At 35.4% G+C, this 23,875-nt stretch overlaps 1 protein-coding gene across 11 annotated transcripts in view; it reads left to right on the top strand.

Moving 5' to 3' along the window:
- Positions 1 to 23,875, top strand: part of LOC128234879 (zinc finger CCCH domain-containing protein 10-like) — a 220,587-nt gene that overhangs the window by 188,574 nt on the left and 8,138 nt on the right. For 10 of the 11 annotated variants that reach the window (XM_052949819.1, XM_052949511.1, XM_052949595.1 and 7 more), the window contains one exon: positions 15,644 to 17,083. In XM_052949819.1, the coding sequence (XP_052805779.1) occupies positions 15,862 to 17,046 (1,185 nt within the window). In that variant the 5' untranslated portion in view covers positions 15,644 to 15,861 and the 3' untranslated portion in view covers positions 17,047 to 17,083. The remainder of the gene's footprint in view (positions 1 to 15,643; positions 17,084 to 23,875) is intronic. The other variant, XM_052950260.1, reaches the window with a different exon arrangement.

Consider the following 23,875-nt stretch of genomic DNA (forward strand, 5'->3'; position numbering starts at 1 on the left):
TTTTTGTCGCTATATTAAGAGGCTGCGGCCACACATAATTTTGCTTACGATAGTTTAACCCTGAACCCGCCGATAAAATTATCGTCTGCTTAATCCAAACTGCTTCAATCTAGGAAATTGTGGAAATATGTCTTGGTATCTGTGAAGTTGCATAGGGGCATTTTCAATGCATCTAAAAACAAGAAAAATGTGTTTGTGAAACACGAATGCCCCCAGGCGGCACTTTTGTAAAAAAACTCAAAATTTCAAAGGAGCATAACTCCATCAAAATTGCAAACAGAGTTACAAACCTTGCACAGCTGGAAAGCTCGTCACAAGGAAGACACATGCCAAGTATTAAAGCTCTATGATCAATGGTTGAAGTTATAGCCAAGGTTAAGTTTTCGGTTAAAGGGGCATAACTCCTTAAATATTGCAGACAGAGTTACAAATCTTGCACAGCTGGAAAGCTCTTGTCACAAGGAAGACACATGCCAAGTATGAAAGCTCTATGACCAATGGTTGAAAAGTTATAGCCAAGGTTAAGTTTCGTGACACAGACAGACAAACAGACAGACAGGGCAAAACCATATCCCCCGAATCACAGATTTGGGGGCATAAAAAGAGGTGGCGCCCACGTTTACAGGCCGTGTGACTATGATTGGAATTTTTAAAGTCTTCTTACGTGAGCTAGCCCCTTGAAGTACGTAAGTTCGGCCACCTAAGCTATAGCTAGTTTGTTTATTTGCACATGCTCGTAAGCCATGTCACCCTGAAATAATTGACCTAAACATGGAACAAAATATCAATTATTTGTCTAAATAGATCTAATAGTGAAGAAAAAAAAGCTTCCGGTCGAGATATTATCAATAGAAAACATTATGAGCAAGTTTGGCGACACAAGGTTCTAAATTCTGGCCTATAAAGTGGTTATTAGGTTATTAGCAAATTGTTGACCACGCTCGTTCACAAAAGCTCACCCCGAGCTGTGCTCAGGTGAGCTAAAAAATAAAATCGAGAAACGCATTATGGACGGATTTTCCGGGGCAAAAAGTAGGTCAAGGTCAATGTCACATGAAAGGGACTATCCAATGAAGCAACTGTCCAAATATGGAAGCAATCCATTGAAGGATAAAATAATTATAGCACTTTTACCAAAAGGTGGTCCTGTGCGGACGCCCGCCCGCCCGGACATCACTATTTTAATAGACGATTTTTTTCGTTGAAAAATCAGTCCAAAAATGTTTGCATGGGTCCTACTTTTTAAAGTCATCAGATGTGCGTTTCCTTCAGCTAGACTCTCAAAGTAAGAGGAAGTCAGAGGTAGATTTTAATCTTGCTTAAAAAGAAACGATCTAGCTTTTAGCAAAATGACCTTGCTTGCCTACGAAAGATTATTCCCCAACCTTTCCAAACCTAGGTGCTAGTTTTAAGCGGTCTGTAAACCTAGGTAGGGACTGGATTTCCTAGCCTCAAGAAACACACCTCCAAGTTAATAATACATAAAATTCAAATGATTTGGGAATAAATCAGACAAAGCTAAAATTTCATTTTAACTTTTATTCTTAAAGAACTCTTTTATGAACTAGAAAACGTGTCCATAGGACACAGATGCCCCCACTAGTGCTTTGTCAAAAATGCAGATTTTTCACTAAATCAAGGCCCATAACTCCGTAAAAATACATTTTAGCTGGCTAAAAATACTCAGGTGCACAAATTGACACCCTAAATAATACATCCATGCAGTTTTAAGTCACTACTACAAACGCTTTTAGAGTTATGGACGACACAAACTAAAAATGCCGCTTTTTCACTAAATCAAGGCCCATAACTCCGTAAATATAAATTTTGGCCGGATAAATACCCAGGTGCACAAGTTCATACCCTGAATAATACATCCATGAAATTTCAAGTCTGTACTACAAATACTTTTAGAGTTACGGATGACACAAACTAAAAATGCCGTTTTTTCACTAAATCAAGGCCCAAAACTCCGTAAATATAAATTTTGGCCGGATGAAAATACCCAGGTGCACAAGTTCACACCCTGAGTAATACATCCATGAAGTTCAAGTCTGCACTACAAAGGCTTTTAGAGTTACAGATGACACAAACTAAAAATGCCATTTTTTCACAAAATCAAGGCCCATAACTCCGTAAATATCAATTTTGGCCGGATGAAAATACCCAGGTGCGCAAGTTCCCACCCAGAGTATTACATCCATGAAGTTTCAAGTCTGAACTACTAACGGTTTTTGAGATACACGCGACACAAACTTTTCGGAACGTACAGACAGACGGAATGACAGACAGACAGACAGACAGACGGACGGACAAAGGCAAATCTATATGCCCCCCCCCTTTTTTAAGAGAGGGGGCATAAAAATACATGTTGTACCATTTATACAACAAAAAGTAACAAAGAGCAAAGCTCGCCTAGAGCTAACTGTTTGAAATAAGTACATCCCCTCCATGTCTAGGTTTTTTGCCCTGGAGTTAGGCCGGACAAAGCTAATTTTGCCTACTTTAACACATCAAGGGGAGATAACTCTGGTCAGGGTCATGTGACCCGTACCAAATTCACAGAGGCGAAAGTTTACAACATGGCCATTAATTTCTGAAAGTTTGATAAAGATTTGTTGAATAATAACAAAGAAGAATCCCGGACAGGGCTTATTTTGCCTACTTTAACACATCAAGGGGAGATAACTATGGTCTGTAGTGGACATGGTGTTTATTATATTAACATATGATAATAAATATCATGTCCACTACACTGCTCTGTTTGCAACATAAAATATTGTAGTCTGGATATTGTTCTACAAATTACAAGTATAATTCACAAACTATGAAAATGATCTAATAATATATGCATAGTAGGCAGAGTTTTTTTTACATGAACATTAAACAGGTAAAGGGTTAAAATTTGGATAAAACATATTTTCATCATCTTTAATTATGAAGTATCTATATTCAGCCTTCCATTGCATCTCCATTTCAAATATAAGCTCCCTACAGCAAATATTTCAACTATCAATCAGATTTAAACTAAAAATGACTCAGTTCAAATCCTGTGAAATTTGACTAAAATTATCAATTGTTTGAAACAGTATCTATGCAGAATCTATGTTCAGCATACAGGGCACTTCCATTTCAAATATGTGACGTCGTCTGAGAAAATGGGACCAATTGCGGAAAACATGGTGACATTATATATCAGCTGTTTTCACACATGTGTCGTTATTTTTTAGTTTAATCTTCACACACAGAGAGAGAAAATGTTTTCTCTACACGTCTATGGGTGACAAAAAGTGCAGACTTTGATCAGACGTCGCGCAGAATGAGCGGCGTCTGATCTAAGTTTGCATTTTTTGTCCCGCAATTGGTCCCATTTTTTCAAACGACGTCACATATAAGCTTCCTAGGGCAAATATTATTTCATGGAGCAACAGTGCATTACAACACTAACCCCAAAACCTTAACAGATTTCAGCCAAAAAGAATAAGTCCTATAGGCTATTACAGGTGTAATTATGAATAAAATTTAAAACTTAATTTCAATTAAGAAATGAACGCCTTCTCGCGTCTGTTCTCGGGTATATGAATACAACAGGTCGCGTGCAGAGTTCGTAAACCCCGAAGGGGTTTACATTAACTATGCATGCGACCTGTTGTATTCATATACCCGTTGAAATGTAGCGAGTAGGCGTTCATTTCTTATATTTATATTATCATTTATATTATTTCTAATTATATCAAAAGAATAATAGTCGATTTATTGGATGCCTCGAGCGATCACAGTAGCTCATCCTGAGCTTTGCTCAGGTGAGCTAAAACGCGTGACATGAAAAGTGTGACGGACAGACAGATGGACGGACAGACGGCTGGACAGACGGACTAAGACAGACGCCAGAGAAGTGATCGTTTAGTGTCACCTTCTGCCTACAGCAGGTGACACAAAAACCCTAGAACCATCAGTACTTCTGCCCCAGCTCCTGACACAACAAGGTTTTGTTATTATGGGCTATTACTCAATAATCGTCTTGAAGAGACAATTCAAAACTATAAGTCCCGTGCATGGAGGTCAACTCTCGTCTATTATTTCCCAAGACCATAAACATAATTCTGACAACAAAGCATCACAGAGTTATGGCTCTTGGTCAGATTAAAGCCCTTGTGATTGTAAACAGCTGTGTGAAGTTTCATTGCAGTAGCTTCAAGAACAAAGAAGTTATAGCCAAGGTTAAAGTTTTTCATGCCTACACCAACCATGACAATGACGACAACAACGACAATGCCAACTCCTATATACCCCTTCTCGAACTTGGTTTCTGGGGGTATAAAAATAAGCATCAACTACAGACCATGATCATCTATAACACCACATAAGGTAGTCCTTAGCTGAATGCGTTTCAATTAATGGTACTGACTAGATTAAAGATCACGGTGGCGATGACCTATTGATCGAGTTATTCAAGTTACGGTATTGAGCAGAAATGTTTGAGTGCACAGGCATTCTATATATCAGATAACTGTGACATTGACATTGATTTGGTCCCTAATTAAGTGTTGCCTTGGTGCCCGATAACATAACCTTCAAATTAAAGATAGCTACTGGTAGTATTTGAGATTGGTGACCCAACAATGTATTATACATTTTTTTATATATTCCATGAGAACTCTGAATAATTGTTGGGTCATAAAACAATTGACCCAACAATGTAATATATATATAACTTGCAAAACTCCAAGAATTGTTGGGTCATAATTTTTTAATCCATGGTTGCCCTAAGCTGAATAGTATTAAAGTTATTGAGCGGACAAGAATGGCTAACAGACAAAAAGACAATGTATTATACATTTTTTTATATATTCCATGAGAACTCTGAATAATTGTTGGGTCATAAAAAAATTAACCCAACAATGTAATATATATATAACTTGCAAAACCCTAAGAATTGTTGGGTCATAAATTTTTAATCCATGGTTGCCCTAAGCTGAATAGTATTAAAGTTATTGAGCGGACAAGAATGGCTGACAGACAAACAGACAGAGGGATGGACAAGCGGAAGATGCGCCATAACAAAATACAACCAAAGTTTCTTTGGGCATATAAAAAGAAATGATTAACAAGAGCTGTCACAGTCACATGACACATGCCCCAAAAGGACTGGGTCTAGCATGAAGGCACTTTTTCACAATTGTGCATGCAATAGGGGTTGGGAGTGCCCATTTACGCACTAATGTCAAAGGTGAAGGTTTGTGATTTTTTAAGATTTAACTTACTGACCTACTTTATGACCTGGCCCCACCCTTGATTGAACTTGATCAAGATATTATCAAGAAATAATCCTGAGCTAGTTTCAGGAAGATTGGGTAAAAAATGTGGCCCTTAAAGCCTAAATAGGATTTTTCAAAGATTTGACCTACTGACCTACTTTTTGACCTGGCCCAACCCATGGTCAAACTCGATTGAGATATCATCAAACAAATATTCTGACTGATTTTCAGGAAGATTGGGCAAAAAATGGGGCTCCTACAGGGTAAACAGGATTTTTCGAAGATTTGACCTACTGACCTATTTTTTGACCTTGCCCCATCCATGACTGAACTCGATCAAGACATCATCAAGAAAAACATCCTGAGCAAGTTTTTGGCCCGAGGTCTGACCAAAACTGTCACTTTTGTTTTGGCTTAAAGGGATTCAAAAGAGTTCCTATCCAATTTTGTCTACTATATATGATCATTTTCATCAGGTTTTGCAAAAAAATTAATGACCCAACAGTTCTTAGGGTTTTGTAAGTAGTATATATTACATTGTTGTGTCAATTCCATTTGGTTAGCACTGCCTGATACTTCACTAGTCTTGGTCTGAGATTAAACTGTCTCACTAGTCTTGGCCTGTGAGTAAACTGTCTCAATGGTCATGGTCTCTATGGGAACAGGACTTGTATGAAAACAATTTATGACCCAACAGGTATTCATGTATAATATGTTGTTGGATCACTGATCTCCATTACAGCTTGTAGCTTTCTTAGCTCTAAAGGTAACCTTAAGGGGCATCTAGGCAACATTGTTGGTTAATTCGGAACCATATTAACTGTCACTTTTGTTTTGGCTTAAAGGGACTCTTTTTGGGCCCCTAGCCAATTTTGTCTACTATATATCATCACTTTCAGCAGGTTTTGCGAGAAAATTTATGACCCAACAATTCTAAGGGTTTTGCAAGTAATATATATAACATTGTTGGGTCAACTGTTTCCATCTGGTCAGCACTGCACTGCCTGCTGCCTCATTAGTCCAGGTCTAAGATTAAAATGTCCCACCAGTCCTGGTTTGAGAGTTAATTGTCTTACAAGCCTTGGTCTGAAGTTCAAACTACATTGTTTAGTGAACAGGGGTGCCAGGGGGCAAAGCCCCCGAAAGCTCCTGGGTTTAAATGGAAATCAAGACTCAAAATGCAATCTCCTGCTACCTTTTGAACTGTCAAGTGTTATGTATTCAGTTCACAGTTGGGACTTTTCAATCAAATGAATGAAATAACCATTTTGGTAGAAGCTGATAATGATTATCAGCTTCTGTTCGAACGTTTTCTCCATTCACACAAGACTATTCCAAAGTCTTAACACTTTACTCCTAGGCCTGCAACAATACAGGTACTTCTCGGTTCGGTTCAGTTTCGATTATTACCCTCTCGGTTATCGATTATTCGGTTCGGAAATAGGGAACACAAGATAATTATAGAAACACTTTAAAACAACTCATTTACTTGCCAATATTCATCTAATAAGACTAATATATACATCTGTCAACTGTATCAACTATCAAGTTATGCTGCAAGCCTTCTTGAAGAAGCCGAAATGCTTCCAAAGTGCCGATTTTAAAGCAACCAGTGGATCGCACAATTCAGACATTTTTACCTAACAACGGTAGGCAGAATATTATCGGCAAGCTGATTGGTCCAAATAAGCGGTATAGTCTAATGGGCCGTCATGGCCGTAAATTGACGCACCGAACCGAAATTTTGCGGCGCCAAACCGAAAATCGAACCGAGAAAAAAGAATCGAAAATAACCGAACTTCGGTGAACCGTTGCAGTCCTATTTACTTCATACATTAATTTTAGATCATCACTTCATTTTCTATAAATTTGTATTGTTTACAAATTTATAGAAAATGAAGTTAAAAAAAAAGAGCACAAAATGAACTTGAAAAAAATGATGGTCTGAATACCTTTAAAAATATCATGGGAAATGGAGCATTTTGCTCTATAGGAGCACATACTCTAATTTCATTTAAATTTTCAACCACTTTAAGTTTCAAAGGTTTCAATAGGTGCACTGTGCTTGTGTGGAGGAAGGGTGAAGTCTGAGCATGCAAGAATAAGAGACCTGGTCCAAATTTCATAAACAATATCCGACTTAAGCTTATGTGAAAACTGTATTTGAGCTGAGAAAAAAACATAATTTGTTTTTGACACTTGCCCACTAATTCTTAATGTGTTTTAGAAACATATTGAGAATGAGTGGGCAAGTGTCCAAAACATTTTTTTTATTTTTTTTGGACACTTGCCCAAAATCCGGAATTCTGGAATTTTGTCACCCCTGAGTGAAACAAGCAGAGCAGACCCAGATCTTTAGGAGCTGCCTGATCTGGGTCTACTCTGTTTGCAAGGGCGTGAAAACACGTGATAAACAGGTAAATGGTTGAGAAAGGTGCTAATGAAATTTTCACATGATGTCACATCGTCACCTTAAGTCCACAAAAATGTTACTCCTTCAAAAATGCGAGGGCGTTACATCTTTGTGGAATTATAAATGCGACAGCATGTTGTTATAAAATAGGCACAAGTGGCTAAAACTGCTTCTGGATAAGAGTGGGTGTATCCTTGAAATGTTCTCGAGATATTTTTATCCAGTTTTGAAATACTTTAAAATATGATTTAATAAAATGGAAAGCTTTCGTAACACTGACACGATACTACCAGGAAACACGCTGATTAAACCCGGAAGTGGTACTGTGGCCGTATCTGCGATGCCCATATATTAGACATTCCCCCTGTTCTAGGAATCCAATCATCCGGTTGCGATTCTAATAAGTGGTCAAACATAGGAATAGATTGAGAAATGGATATTTTAGAACATGCAATACACACCTTATCTTAAGCTCTGATTAATTATACACAATTGCTAGTCAGGACTCGTCAGGATTTGTCAGTGCTTTACAAACATCTTTCACAACCAGACAGCAGTGTTTGGAAAATTTAAACACATACACACTTGTTGACAGTTGTTAGATAATACTTAGTGACGACAAACTTGCTTTGCCTATGTGTTATTTTTGGTTGTCTTCGTCTGCTTTCGGATTATACACTGACGAGCAATGAAAACGCAACAAAGAATATATGCTTCAATATCTTTTGAATGCAAACATATACACATCTCTTAAGGTCGTCATTTCATCTAGCAAAGTGTTAAGATTTAATGCCTGCAGAAAAAGAAAATTTAAACAAGGCATTGCCTGAGAGACGGGTGTGCAAGATGTGGTACCCAGAGCAACACAGTTACCACGCCTGTGTCAAGCTGACTGTAACTTCAATACGATGGCTACGGCGCAACACGACAATTTGCAAAGCCGATGACAACTTCCACCGTAGTCCCTAAGTCTTCTTGACACAGTTTCCAATGTTTTGGTTTACCACCGTGTCCTGACCAAGTCTTCTGTCGTCGATTGGGCTGCAAGGAATCGATTACGTTAACGTTGGTAGACATTCTGTCTTGACGGCGTTGCACGCTGTGTACCTTGTCATGGACAGTCTGAAACGGAGCCCGTGACGTTATACCGTTCAATTTGAAGACTGACTTTTCGATTGTTTTATCGTGTCATTGCCTATTTCTTAGAGATTTGCTATTTCAGGTGATTTTCATAAAGTAAATCAACGCACACGTGCAATAAAAGTAAAAACGAATTTTAAAAACGTCGCTAAGAAAGCGTGCGCGTCGCGGACGTTGAATACGCCAGAAGTCCGGCCGTAGTCAGTCATGGTTGATTTCAGAAAACAAAACCCATTTCAGGGAGTAGCATAGGTAACTAATATGAAATATGTCTTGGTCTGTTGTATACGAAAATGCACGTTTTGTAGTTACACTCAAAAATACTTGTTGCATTTTCATTGCTCGTCAGTGTACCCACTCCCCTATTGTATGTTGATTGTTAACTCATATCAGAATGTCAACCAGCTTGGATCCGAATGGGACGTCCAATTACTCGGCGTCTCATTTGGATTCAAGTTGTATGCTTATGAAGTGATACGATGATGTACAGGAAAGAAATAAAAAAATAAACCATTATTTAGCATTTAAGAAACAGATTACATGTTAATGTTCACATCTACCCAATAACTGATAGAGACACATTCTAACGCATCTAGAGAATGTAGAATGTGATATTTAAAAACACGATGAAACATGGAAACTTTGCTCCTAAGGAGCAAATTCTCCATTTTACATCATATTTTCAAAGCTATTCACAAGCAAAAAAAAAAAATTGAATTATTTATAGAAAATGATGTCATCATCTATATAATAGTACATCAACTAAACGGTTAAGGTGTTATATTGCTACGTTAAGGTTTGTTGTTACTGTGTATGGAAAAAAATAAGTATAACATATACCAATAACGATAGCTTTTCCACTTTATTGTGATGTCCCAATATATTGCAATATTGGGTCAAAATATATAATATAATATACAAATATACACGAAACACGGTGCGTGTATATTTGGCGACCCAACAGTGAAATTGCGACCCAATAAATGTGTTTAGGAATACAGGTTGCAATCACGTATTTGACCCTGCAGATACATTTAAAACAAACAATTATGTTGGGTCCTTATATGTTGGGTCTTTGACCCAATATTGAGGTATGCCCCAATAAATACACCGTGGACCCAATAATTCGGGTGTAAATATCAACAGGGCCCCAATATTTTAGAGGTTTTAAAACTATATATATATATATATATATATATATATATATATATATTCAAACATTGTCTTTGAAGCCTATGACTTTGGAAAATGTTTGTAACCCTATTCAACAAAAGCTGTTTGTGATTTGTTCATTGACATAATTACATGATGATACCAATGTCTATTCAATAAAGGTTAAAATATCTGTCAGCTTATTATGCAAACTTGTGGGCGAGTGGTTCTGGTAACAGTTTTCTATTCTTTTCTTGACTGTTAACTGTGTGGGTTCCCTCACCACTACAACCACGTTTTTTTATACTTCAATTAAAAAAAAAATCCGCAATTTTGATATCGAAAGACTAAAATAATGATAATATAAGTATTTCCAGATACATTACCAGGAGAACTGTTTTTTTGTGCCAAAACATGATCAAGTCCATTTAAGAATGATGTTGTATGCTGCTTCTTTAAGCTCATTAAGTTATAGTGATAAATGATATATGTAAGTTATAGAGTGCTGATATAATGTGCTGAAAAACTCCTACAATAAACTGGAAATTCAAACAAATGTTGGGTGAATGATACTTCAGGTAAATAGGCAAAAACACTGTGTTTTATTGAGGTTAGGTTTTTGGAACGTTTCAGATGAATGAAGGATCAAAGGGTTTGGGGTTTTTTTTTGGCTTCTGATCTTAAAAGCCATTATGATGAATGAAATATTTGGGTAAAAATGATAATATTTTCTCTTTATTTCACTAATAGATTACAATTTAATTATGAAAGATCTTGTTTTTTCTTAAACTCTATTTAGGTGCTTCATACCTTGAAATTAATAACTATATTTATGAAATAAAAACCTTGATTTGAAATGCTATTAAAACATCTTTATAATTTATAGACAGAATCTCGACACTCAATTTTAAGAATAGGAGAAAACAATAATTATATCGTTGTTATGTCACATATGTGGTTTCTTATTAAGACAGATGATCAGTCTTCCCGAAATGTGCCAGTCTGCCGGACATGTCTGGCAAATTTTGTATGGGTCCAGCAGCTCTTTCGTAAATGACGGTCCGGATGACCAACATATTTTAAAACGACTAAATAGCGAAAAGGAACATAAAAGCGAAATGTCTGTAAAAACTGTTCGCTGATTATTTGCCTTAGCGATAAGTTAGTCAATCCCACTTTGATATTTTACATCACATAACATCGCCAAAAATTGGCCTTTTCCAATATGGAATAATGATGTTGATTTCCAGAGATAAACAAGTAAATACGATGCAGCCTTAACGGCATTTAATTACATCTGTTTTGATTGGTTCTTGGTTTGCAACCAGGGACAATCAAAATCATCAGCACTCAATATGCTTCAGCATCTGTGTCAAAATGGCGGCGGTTGGTGGAATTACCAGAAAACTGGAAAACACCTAAATGCCAGCGATGTTAATTTGACATTATTTTTTGCGAGACTAAGTGTTTATTTTTACTAGTTGACATGTCTGTGTAGTGTGTAAATGTATTTTTGACAATGAAATCAGGAAAGCATAAAAACCAGTTGATATTCATTTTTTTATTCTTTTTGTATAGTTTTTAATGACATGTTTGGTCGGAAAGGCAAATATTTTCTCGGAACGGAGAAAACTTCCAACGTGCCTGTCCGGTGGCCAAGCAGAATTTTTACAATTTCGGAAAGGCTGGATGATTGTTTTTTGTTTTTCAATTCTGAAGGAAAACTGTTTTTAGATAATATTTCAGAAAAAGAACATATCACAAGAAAAAAAGTGCTTTACAAAATTAATGATCTACATTTTTATTAGAACACACAATCCATGAACGAAAATATGCTATGCAAATGATTTTCATTTTCATTAATTAAAAGGAAAAACATGACTTTTTGAACATAATTAAATTGAAAGAACATATTCTACACAAATGTAGCTGCCATTCTGTACGATTGGATTGTGCAAAGTCATGCTCACTCTGTCTGATACATCATCATATGAAGAATTTTGATGAAATAATTAAGAAAAAAAAGTTAGATATTTTGTGAGAACCAAATTGGATTTTTTTCTTGCAAAATCAAATATAATCATCTTCCCAAATTTTGTAAAAGATATTAATAATTAATCAGAAATATATTAATAATGAAAAACAATCCTTAATAATTTTCGTTACCTGAGCTCTTTCAGATAATATGGCACCTGCAATGTCCCTAGGAATTGTAAATTAATCATGTTATTTACTAAAAGAATAAAGTAATGAGAAACAAAACTGTAACGGTCTCCTTAGTAACAATTCCAGCTCTCAGGCAGTTCTAAATTCAATTACATAAGGTATGCGTTTTAACCTGTAATGGGATATTTAATTAGCTGCTGAAGCTCAGGTGCTTTGAGGGATTTTATTCTGAAGAATAATCTCTCTAAAACTCTTCTTGTCTGTTACACAAAATATATCAGTGTTGTACAATGTTTTCTGGAATTCGGAAACTCTGTTGAATAAATCTTGTTTCTTTGTATACAAACAGTTGTGCTGTGTTTAGGTAAATATTTTGATACCTGTTGAAATATGGAATAATGTGTGTTGTACCTAGATATAAAATGTATGGTATTTACCTGATATAACTATTGTTTTAAAAGTCCCTATTTGTGTTTCATCTGATTACTATTATTAAAACCCCATTCAAGCTACAATTTTATTTTTCTGGAATGTAAAATATTTCTAAAAAAATTTGTTTGAAATTATAGTTTACATTCTGGAAATTAAATGTAACAAAGAAAGATTAGGTAAAAACACGGCCCATTTCCCCGGCTATCCCTGGTATACCCCCGGACCTGGGGGGGCCGTGGTTACAATTGACTGCATGTGCATAAGTGACTTCATTGACTTACTCACAGCGCCTGATTGGGGACATTTAATACTGAATTGAATCAAAGATATGAACGATTTTCATAATTGCAGCTGAATTGTCAACATTTGAATGAATGAACTATATTGTAACTTAAACAGCAAATCTATATAACATTTTTGTTGAAAACTGTTGTCCACTTGGGTAATTAGAAGGCCTAATTCATCCTTTTATTAATAATGTTTTCATTTCTGAATATCAGCCAATAAACTTGTCAAGCTGAGATTGTAAATGTGGTTTTGATGCTGTGCAAGGGTTTATGATCTTTACTTTGTTAATATGTATATAGAACAAGATTGCCTTCCATATGTTTTTAAAGAAAGAATAGGTTTTGACTTGATTATGATTTTAAAATGAATCTGTAATCATCATTTTGACAGTAGTTATATTACAAGGTAGACAGCTTTATATGGTTTTAAAATAATTATACTGGAAAGAAATGTATTTTCTAACTGTCAGGCCTGTTTAAAAATAGAATTTTTTCTGAGCAAATTTAAATATTCATGTATATATGAACCACATTTCAGATTAAAATATAAAGCAACATAATTTAACAATTTAGATACTAACTTTATTACTTTCAACCATTTTAAAGCTCATATTAAAATATTAGCTTTAGTTAACATTTATGCAAAACATTTTGATCAAAAACCAAAACCTTGGTAATTTGTTATGTTATGCGTACCACGGGAGACACAGTCATGTAGGGATTATGTTGAACGGCGTCCGCTACATTCACAGTGCACAGAGGACTGTTTCTGATCTCAAAACAAATAACTGCATTTATATCAAATCTTTACCAAACTGTGTCACAGTGTTAATATTAGCACCACATATTGACTGTCTTTTAAATCAACTGCCAAATTGCACTATCAATTCCAGAGTTATGGCCCTTGAATTGTCAAAACTTTTCTATGGCAGTAGGGGTTTTCCAGTAAATAACTTGAATTCCGTTCATCCATATGGACATCAAACTTTATGAAAGAAAGAATAGGTGAAGAACTTGCTTAGGATTCCTTTAGGGTCCATTCTATAAAAGGTCAAGGTCAGCGATGTTACATATAGAAATCAAAAATAGAAAAACAGTTGGTACTGAATAACTTTAGTTTGGGCTGACATATTGCAAACTGGTATATAAAAATAGTTTATGGAGACCTTTCATGGGATTGCATTTGGAGCTCTTAGCGTCAAGGTCAAGGTCACTGTTACTAAAATTAAAAAATGTTCAGGACTGAACGAAATTTAATTAAGTTAGGGTTGACAAATAATAATAACCTAACTTGTTATATAGGAGGAGTTTATGGAGAGCTTTCATTAGATTGCGTTTGGGACCCCTAAGGTCAAGGGTTACTGTTACATAAAGTAGAAAAATTGTTGGTTCTAAATGACATTAGTTAATAGTGTTGGCATATTGTGACCAAACTTGGTATAAAGGAAGAGTTTTTGGAGACCTTTCGTGGGATTGCATTTGGGGCCCCTAGGGTCAAGGTTACTGTTACTCACTATAGAAAAACATAGAAAAACAGTTGAAACTAAATCTAACAACGAAGGCTGAAGACTACTAATCAGTCAATCATTGAAAACCTGGCTTTGTCACTTGGGGTGTTAATCTTGTAATTATTTGGCTTGGTAAAACTGTCTATATGACTTGACCAAATGAATCTTCTATTAAAGTATTAAATGTGTTTATGTAGACGACAGAAATAACATATTTCACTAAAAATTCCTTTTCATTAAAAAAAAACGATTTTCTTGTACCTGGTAATATTTGATTAAAGGAAAATTATATATAATGCGAATGTTTCTGGGTTAACATTAATATATGAAAGACAATAATTGGAAGAGTTATTGCCATATTAACATTTCACCTTTCAATTATCACCGAATGTCTTTTAGAATACATTCTCAATTTTCTCGTAAATTATATTAGTTTTCTCATTTATTGTGATGATATTTAAATGAAAACATACGTTGTTTAGGATTTAATGAGTTGAAAGGTATGGATTTTATAGGAATTTTGTCTACTGATTTTGAGAAATAGAAAAGAACTTTATGCTACAACTTTCATATAATGTTGAAGATTTATTGCAATTTAATTACATAGAGATAATATTCTGTAACAAAGGTAATCTTTGTGGTAGGAGAATTATTATCCCACTAATTTTCTTTATGGTTTATCAGTTTAAATAACAAAGAATTATAGAAGAACTTCTTTTCAAGAATTATCATAATACAATCATGATTTCAATTCTAGATTGAGAAGTTTTATATTTTCCTATTTTCAAATGATGTTTTGTATTTATTTTATTTTCATATGAATAAAATATGTGTATGTATGATCAAAGCACTGAAGGGCTGGGAGAACAGAATTGCGTGTTTACTATAATAATAGGTAACATAATGCAGTAGCTGGTGTAAAGAAATTGAACTGCATGCAGTCTGATTCCTACTAACTGTGCATCCCTGGGACCCACATTTTTTGGCCTTTTCTGAATGTGTTAAACTTGGGATCCTGGGTCCATATTCAGTAACGTCCTGAGTCTAAAGTAACTTAAATATGGTCTGATTTCAAATATTTTCAACAATTTGTACCTTTATTGCATATCAATTTTACAATGTAATAAAAAAAAAAAATGGTTTTGAGTCTGGATCATAAAATTTCAAGACTTGAGTGAATATTGGCCGGGTACCTCTAGATGTAAGTTTCAAGGTTACAAACACTATACTCAACATTTAATTTTCTGCTTATATCTTCATCTCAAAATGTATTCATTCTATTTTCAGATTCCATCGATGTGCTTATAGACGCTTGACTGAGCAAGGTGAGATACACTGTGACCAAGTCATGTGATTTTAATGTTACTAACATTCTGCCTTGCGACCGACCTTGTGGCAGCGTGAATATCTTTCTGTAAACACTTCATTTTTATTCTGTTGCAAACAAAAATTGGCGCAAAGCTGCTTAAACTGGTTAAGTTCATAAAAGAGGACTTGATTTCTGTATGACTTTTCACACAATGTCGGAAAGCAGTGAGAAAATGTCGGACCATAGTGAAAGTGGAAGTGACAATGGGCATACTAATGACATTTGCCGCGATTTTCTGCGTAATGTCTGCAGGCGTGGGAAGCGGTGTAAATATCGTCACCCCGGTGAACCAGAAACAGCTGAATTTAAAAAGATCTCCGAATACACATTCTGTCACGACTTTCAGAATAATGGATGCCGGCGGAGTAATTGTAAATTCCTGCACTGTACTCGAGAGGAGGAAGATCACGCTCGATTAACTGGTGAGTTGCCGTCTCGCGTTCAGCCAGCTGCGGCACTCGGCATCGGTGTGAATCATGCTGAAATGGTTGCAAAGGGTGGTGTTCCTATATGTAAGGATAATTTGAAAGGTGACTGTCATAGGGGAAACCAGTGTAAATATCGTCACATATCAAGCTCGGAGTATGAATTCTTACAGAGAAAGTCTGAGGGACGTAATAATGAACTGTTCAGTAAGGAGCCTCGTTTTGATCGGTTCGAGTTTGAGCAAGAAGTTAGTATCAAGCGTAGAAGACTTGATCCAGAATTCGCTAATGACGGATTTAGATCGTTCGAAAATCGCTACCCTCCTTTATCACCAAATTCTAAACCGCTCAGTTATCAGTTATTAGAAGATGAGAATTCAATGTTGCGGAAAAAAGTCGACGAACTTAAAAAACAGGTTGCAGACTTAACAGCAACAAACGAAGTGCTCTTGGAACAAAACGCCCGATATCGAGTGAGTAAAACAAACATTTTACAGACTCTTAACTCGGCAGGTGTGCATGCCGCAATTCAAGCTTCCTCACTTAACCATCTTAATACCAGTCTCGCTCAGCAAATTGCGCTAAGCAATGACTTAACGACAATAACGCAGCAACATCAGCAACAGGCACTACAGCAGCGAATGGTTCGCGAAGCTGCGTTAGCGGCAGTGCCTGGGGGACAATGCAGCATTGCAGCTCAACAGACTTTAAATACAGCAACGCTGTCAATGAATCCGCCCACAATCGTTCCTGTCTCACTACCGCAGACGATGTCGGGCCTCCAGCCATCAAATAATCAAAGTCTCGCTCAGACTATTGAACTTAATGGGTCTCTGGTTTCCTACCCGATTGTCTCCCAGGGGATGCGAATGAGTGCTAGCAGTCTTGCTCACTGACAGTGACTGATACCCCCGTCCCCTGCTTCTTTATAGTGTGAGTATCGTTTGTGCTTTAAGTGGTTCAATAGCTTCACGGGACCTGGAGATATTTTGCTTTAGCCAATTGATATAAATCAAATTAAGTCACTCTGCAATTTAGGATTTTTTTTAACATAAAAATATATTGAATCCATTTCCAAACATAATTTTAGTTATCTAGGTATGTCACAGTTTGACACTGTTTTCTCCTGTTTGGTTTAATGGTTATGAATATAAAAGATCAGGGTGGTTCAGGGTCATGGGAAGTAATTTATAAATAGGAATATCTTGACAGTTTTGATAGGTCTGTTTTTATTTCTAATATTAATTCAAATTATTTTTCAACACTACAGTTAGTTATTATTAAGGTCTCCAAAAATTGAAAAAAATATCATAAACTTAATTATACTATAATAGAAGATAATCAGGAGGGCAGCTGTTTACAGTCAATTGTAACCACGCCCCCCCCCCCCCCCAGGTCCGGGGGTATACCGGGGATAGCAGGGGAAATGGGCCGTGTTTTTACCTTTCAGATGGCCCCACAGTGCTGGGTGAATGCGGTGGTTTTGTCTTCGCACAAAATATAGCCGGGATTGGGCCTTACCTAGGATCCCTGGAATGTGGTGGCATTTGGCGGGTATTTTACCATCAGTTCGTCCCCGCAGGGCAGGGATTTTACCCGGGGTTGGCTGGACCAAAAGTCAAAGTCCCTGCTATTCCCTGGACCTGGTGGGGCCGTGGTTACATTTGACTGGTGCATAAGTTGTGCAGGACATTTCTGGAAAGGGGGAGGGGGGTTTTATAATGTGTATTCTTTAATACTTTTAGAAGAGTTTTCAAGCTTTAAAAGGCACTTTTTTTGAAAATCATGTGCAGGCCCTGAGCTGCCATGATTACATTCTCAAGTCAGGGTCTAGGCTCAGACTTAGAAAAATATTTAAAAAAATAGTATTTTTTCATTTTGTTTCACATAATTGAGAAATTTAAAATAGCATTTAATCATTAAATTTATCATCAATACTCAACTAAAAGGAATGTTTAACAATGAAATGAAGATTTGCAGATTTGCCACTTGAGGCTGTTTGTAATCACTGGCTCGAGGCCTAGTGTTGAATGATCCATTTAAATGTTGTCCATGATGACTCTGAAACAATTCAACAACTGAAAGTGAGCCTTCGTGTCTCCAGAATGAAGACAAATCTTGAAGAATTTTCCTCATAAATTCTGTAAGAAGTAATACATCAGATTCTGTTCATAATTAAATTTCACAACACAGTTTGACACAGTGATTTTGTTTTTATAAATGTTCTTTTCCTTGCCCTGAAAGAAACAATTTATCACAGTCATAATTGTCTGTTTTAGCTTCTTTTAACGCGGAGTTTGTTAATGTAGAAAAAAACAAATTTTGATGAAAATGGCTGATAAACTTGTGAAATGAAGATATTGAAATTACTTGTCAGTTGGATTGTAAAAGCTTTATTTATTGAAGTCATTGTTTAAGATTATCTAATGCTTAACAAAATGTCATCTTTTGTCTGTAATAATTGAATCCTTTTAAGGCCATGTCACTAAAATATGTTAAAGGATAATTTAATTTCTCTTCAATACAATTAAATATCTTAGTAAGAAACTGTAACCCCAACATCTCGAAAAACCTTAATGAAGAAAGTTGGTGTCGTTCAAACCTGATCATATTTGGACAAAATTGGTGATGGCACAGAGATATTTCAAAAAAAATATTCAAAGAAGGCCTTACAAACGATCATCTTGATCAGTCTATGTTGACTGGGTGTTTTTTAATTTTATTGCACGTAGAAAGTGTCCATTCTGGTTAACTCCCCTTTTATACCCTCCATATTCTCTAGGTTTTAATTACACTCCTTCTTTTTTTAAAAAAAGCCCTATTAGCTGACAGGAGCAGAAAAAAATGGGTACAGCACTCCAGTTAAACAAGTGAAAAAAAAAGCTTTTGCTTTATGCACCAGTCAATTGTAACCAAGGCCCCCTAGGTCCTGCGTGGGGTATATTGGGGATAGCCATGTTTTTACCTTCCAGGTGGCCCTGCTGTGCCAGGTGAATGCGGTGGTTTTGTCTTCACGACAAAAATAGCGGGGGGATGGGCCTTACCTATGGTCCCTGAGGTGCGGGGGCATTTGGCGGGGATCTTACCAGCAGTTCATCTCCGCAGGAAGGGGATTTTCCCGGGCTTGGCTGAACAAAAAAGCAAAGTCCCCGCTATTCCCCGAGCCTGGGTGGGGGGGCGAAGTTACAATTGACTGGTGCATTATGGATAAGATATAATCCTTTTATAGTTTACTTGAATGCTTGAATGACAACCATCATATCCGAAACAAACCATTTTTTTCTCTTTCCTTATGTGCATAACAAATTCTGTTTATTTGCATATTACTCAGACATTTAAAATTATTCTTGAAAACTAATTGCAAAGTTCATCAAAATGGACAAAGATATAAATAATTTACCTAATATGCATATTCATTAGAATCTTCTGTCACAACTTTATGGAAATTATTGGCCGAACATGAAATACGACAATTACACTGATTTCTGTATGAATAAAAATGATTGATGACTAAGTGGTTGGTCAGGTTACGACCTCTCCTGATAATTATTGATGATATGTTAATAATTACACTCAGGTACGTGAATATCATTAATATTTTCTTTTAATGTTTTTAGATGTTTAAATCAAAATACAAGAATTTGTGTATATATATGTAATTATGGAAAAAGTGTAATTTAGATAGATGCTGATCGACATTTAGAAGTCTAGTGAAATCAAAAATTGATCGGACTCAACTTTGTTTTTCGATTTTTTAAAAGATGAAACACTAATTGAAATTTTACTATCATAAAAGGGAAATGACTCAGGGCCCACAACTCTGGCTAACAATGAATATAGTTGTTGTAGTCAATGATGATCCTTGAGCACTTTTAAGTTTGAGTCTTTTTAAAGCATATAATTATGTTGAGTGTGTATGATATTATGTAGACATTAGAAATACAACTGAATTCAAACTTGCCCGGTGTTGCATGCTGCTTAAATAATTTTGTAAAAAGCAAACTAGATCTATATCTATAAATTCTCATAAGTGCAATTGAGGGTACGGTAATCCAAACTGAAGAGGTTCTTTTTTGGTGTTCATGTTTTTAATTTATCTTTTATCACTAAATGCTCTTTGATTGTTTAACAATTATTTTAGCTTTAAAGGAATTTTAAGTGGGTCTGTGTCGGGAAGGTTACTTTAACTGCTATTTAAAAGTGTGTATCATGGTGCAGTATAATCATATGGATTTTTTAAAACACAAATATTTTAAATTGTCTTATAATTATTTTTAAATCTGAATATGAATTGTTGTAATGGATGAGATCATTTCACAGTGTGATATATGTAATGTTGCTCATACTCTGAAATGTTCTAACTTTAAAAATTCTTTCAAGAAGAAGCCATCTTGCATAAGCCTTAAGGCAACTTTTTAAAATAAATAGAACAGAGAAGTCATTTTATATTGCGCCAAAACTAAATAACAGCTTTTTAAATGTTATGTATGTTAAATTGAAAAGTGTTTTTTTCCCAATCTGTACATAAATAAAAGATGTCTGTGCTAATTTTCAGTTCAAGTATTTTGTCATTTTTTACTGGTATCATTACTGTAACTCGATCATGATAAATAATGTATGCTTGGTATAACGCTACCATTTAATATGGAGACAAATATCATTTTATACTGATGATGTGATTAGTGGTCTTGTTTACTTGTTATAGGTTGGCTTGACATTAGTTATATTACTCGACATATGATACCAAGTGTAGGTTGACATGTTTTAACTTATTAACTGTATAACATCAACTTTTTTTATTTTGTCAATTATTAAAATAGTTGAACACACAGTGTGGAGTTTATTGTAAATGAGGTGCACATAACCTGTTTTACCTTATTTCTCGGCCAAAAAAAAAATCAACATATCCAGGTAAATAAATGGACAAGTGGGAAAAAAGTCAACATGTCATGTTTCATCTCGTCATGTCAGCATAAAATATGTTGACAAGATTCTTAGAAGTAAAATAACATCACCAGTATTCTATCTACACTTCCACAATTATACACAAAAAAACTCTGGTGGGGGGGGATTGACTGGGAAAGGGAAAAATAATAGTATGCATAAAAATTTATGGACATTAATTCCGACCATTCTGACTAAAACAAATAGAGGTGTTAATAGAAAAACATTGTCATGTAGCCTAGCTTGTTGGGAGAATAATGTTGGCAGTAAGTTTGATTTAGTTAAGTTCAACAATTTATTGAAGATATTCTCATGAAACTTAGTACACATGTTACCAGTCCCAACACACGTGAAGCAAGGGCCATAACTCTCATAAAAATGTTTGTTTGCATCAACAGCAGTGGTGTTTTCACATAAGATGATGAATCATTATGGAATGCTGCATATATCAGTACATATATTAGTATATGTTGTCCTGTCTAGGCTGTAGCTTTAATTGTCATGCAAGGGGCAACCTGCAGGTCCTATAATCTCTGGATCAGTGCCGCCTGCAAGTCCAAGGTCCCTACCCTGACACTTGAAGTCATCAATCATTGGGTCCTGCATACATGGTTTAAGTTTATGTTTAGGGCCTGTTACTTAAAAGAGTGTAGCAGGAGCTATACCTGAGCACAAATTTTGGAATGGGTATAAGTACAGCAGGGCAACAGTATCACAATTGTATTACATAATTAAGAACAGTAGTAGTACATTGTCAGTTCTTCGGCAATCAAAATAGCATCAGCTTGAGATGGTATTAATAGCTATGTGACACCCTACTACGACCGTTCATAGATAGTATAACAACAGTGCCAGGGTATCACTCCACTATAGCTGACAATCCGCAATTTCCGGAACATCTGTAGAACATTGTCAGTTCCTTGGTATATCATTGGTGAAAAAAAGTGGTATCTCGGTAGCGTATAGGCTCTAACGGTAGTACTTATATTGGTCATTGCTTCAGCCAGATGTTTTTTTCAAGAGCTTTCTCGATGGAGCTCGACTGATTTTCTCGCTGTTTTTAACTGTATGCTCCGGTTTAGTCCCGGAGGTACTACTGTAGTGTGTGACATGCCCTTAAGGCTGTTCCTGAATGTTCCATTGATCTGTCTGCCACTTTAGGGGCATTTGTCACTTACAATGATAGCTCTAGTTATTCAATATTTGCTTTATGCAAATATTTCTGCCTCTTAAAAATTGTTGGCAATTTGTAAAAACAAAGGGTGCTTTTAACTTGGTAGTAAAATATTGAAATTGGTCTACATTGAGATAAAACCAGATTTCTATTTCATTGTTGAAATCTGTCTCAGTAAAATCACAACCACACAAATGAATGAACTGACAGTTTCTAGGTCAAATAAATCATTGTTAGGTCAATATTTGAAAAGAAGAACTCTATATTTAAATAAAAACTTAATGGCTGAATTAAGTATTGTCTGGAACATAACAATACACATCATTTCCTGTTTTAAAAGTGTTCACAACTGCTTATGTCATTTATTATTTGAGACTTTCAGGGGTGACAACCAGTGAAAGGAAAACGAATCCAGAATTAGAATACAACCTACATTCTCAGCCAATGAAATTGAAGATTTTTAAAGGTCCATGCATCCATGCACGCTCCCACTGAAAAACTCGCATTGTAATGTTGGTCATAACTGGAAAACTGTAATAAAAGTGAGAGTACACAATTAAAATTGTAACCTGGGTAACAATACCCTTATGTGTTATTATATAACTAACTAGATGATCTGGGGGTGGGGGGCACCCGATACATGTCTTGCTTAAATCCAAGGCAATATTTTCTGTCAATATGGTAGAGAAATTATGCATGAATTACATCAAAATGCATCATTTTAGACCAATTGTTTGAAAAAAGACAGAGAAAATGGACAAGATCCAGAGAAAATGGACAAGATCTGCGTGGATTGATGTTTAATTTTCATATCATAATATACCAGCACAGTTGGTTTGCCTGGAAATACATGTTCACTAGATATTGTTAATATCGTCATTTCATAGCTTAATCATCATAGTCTATGTCTTGATACTAATAAAACATAGTAAAATTTTAATCAGAGAATTTAATACATTGTCGTTCTTTTCATGTTATATCATTATTGGACCTGTTAGACAGATAATTATTTAAGTGACATCTTAAAGTTAATGTTAAACATTGCAAGTACAGTAAATGGTTTGAAGTGACTCTCCATTTACTGTTTGTAAGAACATTCTTTAACTTTTAGTGGTCTTTATTATATTGTGTAAACTACCCACTACTGGGCCAGCCACTGCTTATATCTTCTGCTTCACCTGATTATAACCAATTATAATGTCTGACTATGGATTAACTAAAATAAATGTATTAGAAAATTTGAAAGATACTCACCAGACTTATTTGACAAAATATAATTTTGACCTCTAAAACATGTACTTTTCAGGTTTGCCTGACGTCTGTTTGGGTAGATCAGTAGTCAGCCTTAATACTGGGCGGGCTACATTCTATTTGATAAATGCATTTTAACAGACACCCTCAATCTTGCATTCAATGATTCACATTTTCTAATAAATCAAAATTACACTTAATTCAGACAACAAAAACAAGATTCATATTAATATCATATAAATGACATGCAATCATATCATGTTTAAAGGATAAGAGACTGTTTGGTTAAATATCACAAGAATTTTGAATTGAATCAAGTTTTAAGTTGGGTGGAAACCTTTTGATAATGTATCATT

Source organism: Mya arenaria, chromosome 1 (genome assembly GCF_026914265.1).
Source record: "Mya arenaria isolate MELC-2E11 chromosome 1, ASM2691426v1".
Classification (NCBI taxonomy): Eukaryota; Metazoa; Mollusca; class Bivalvia; order Myida; family Myidae; genus Mya; species Mya arenaria.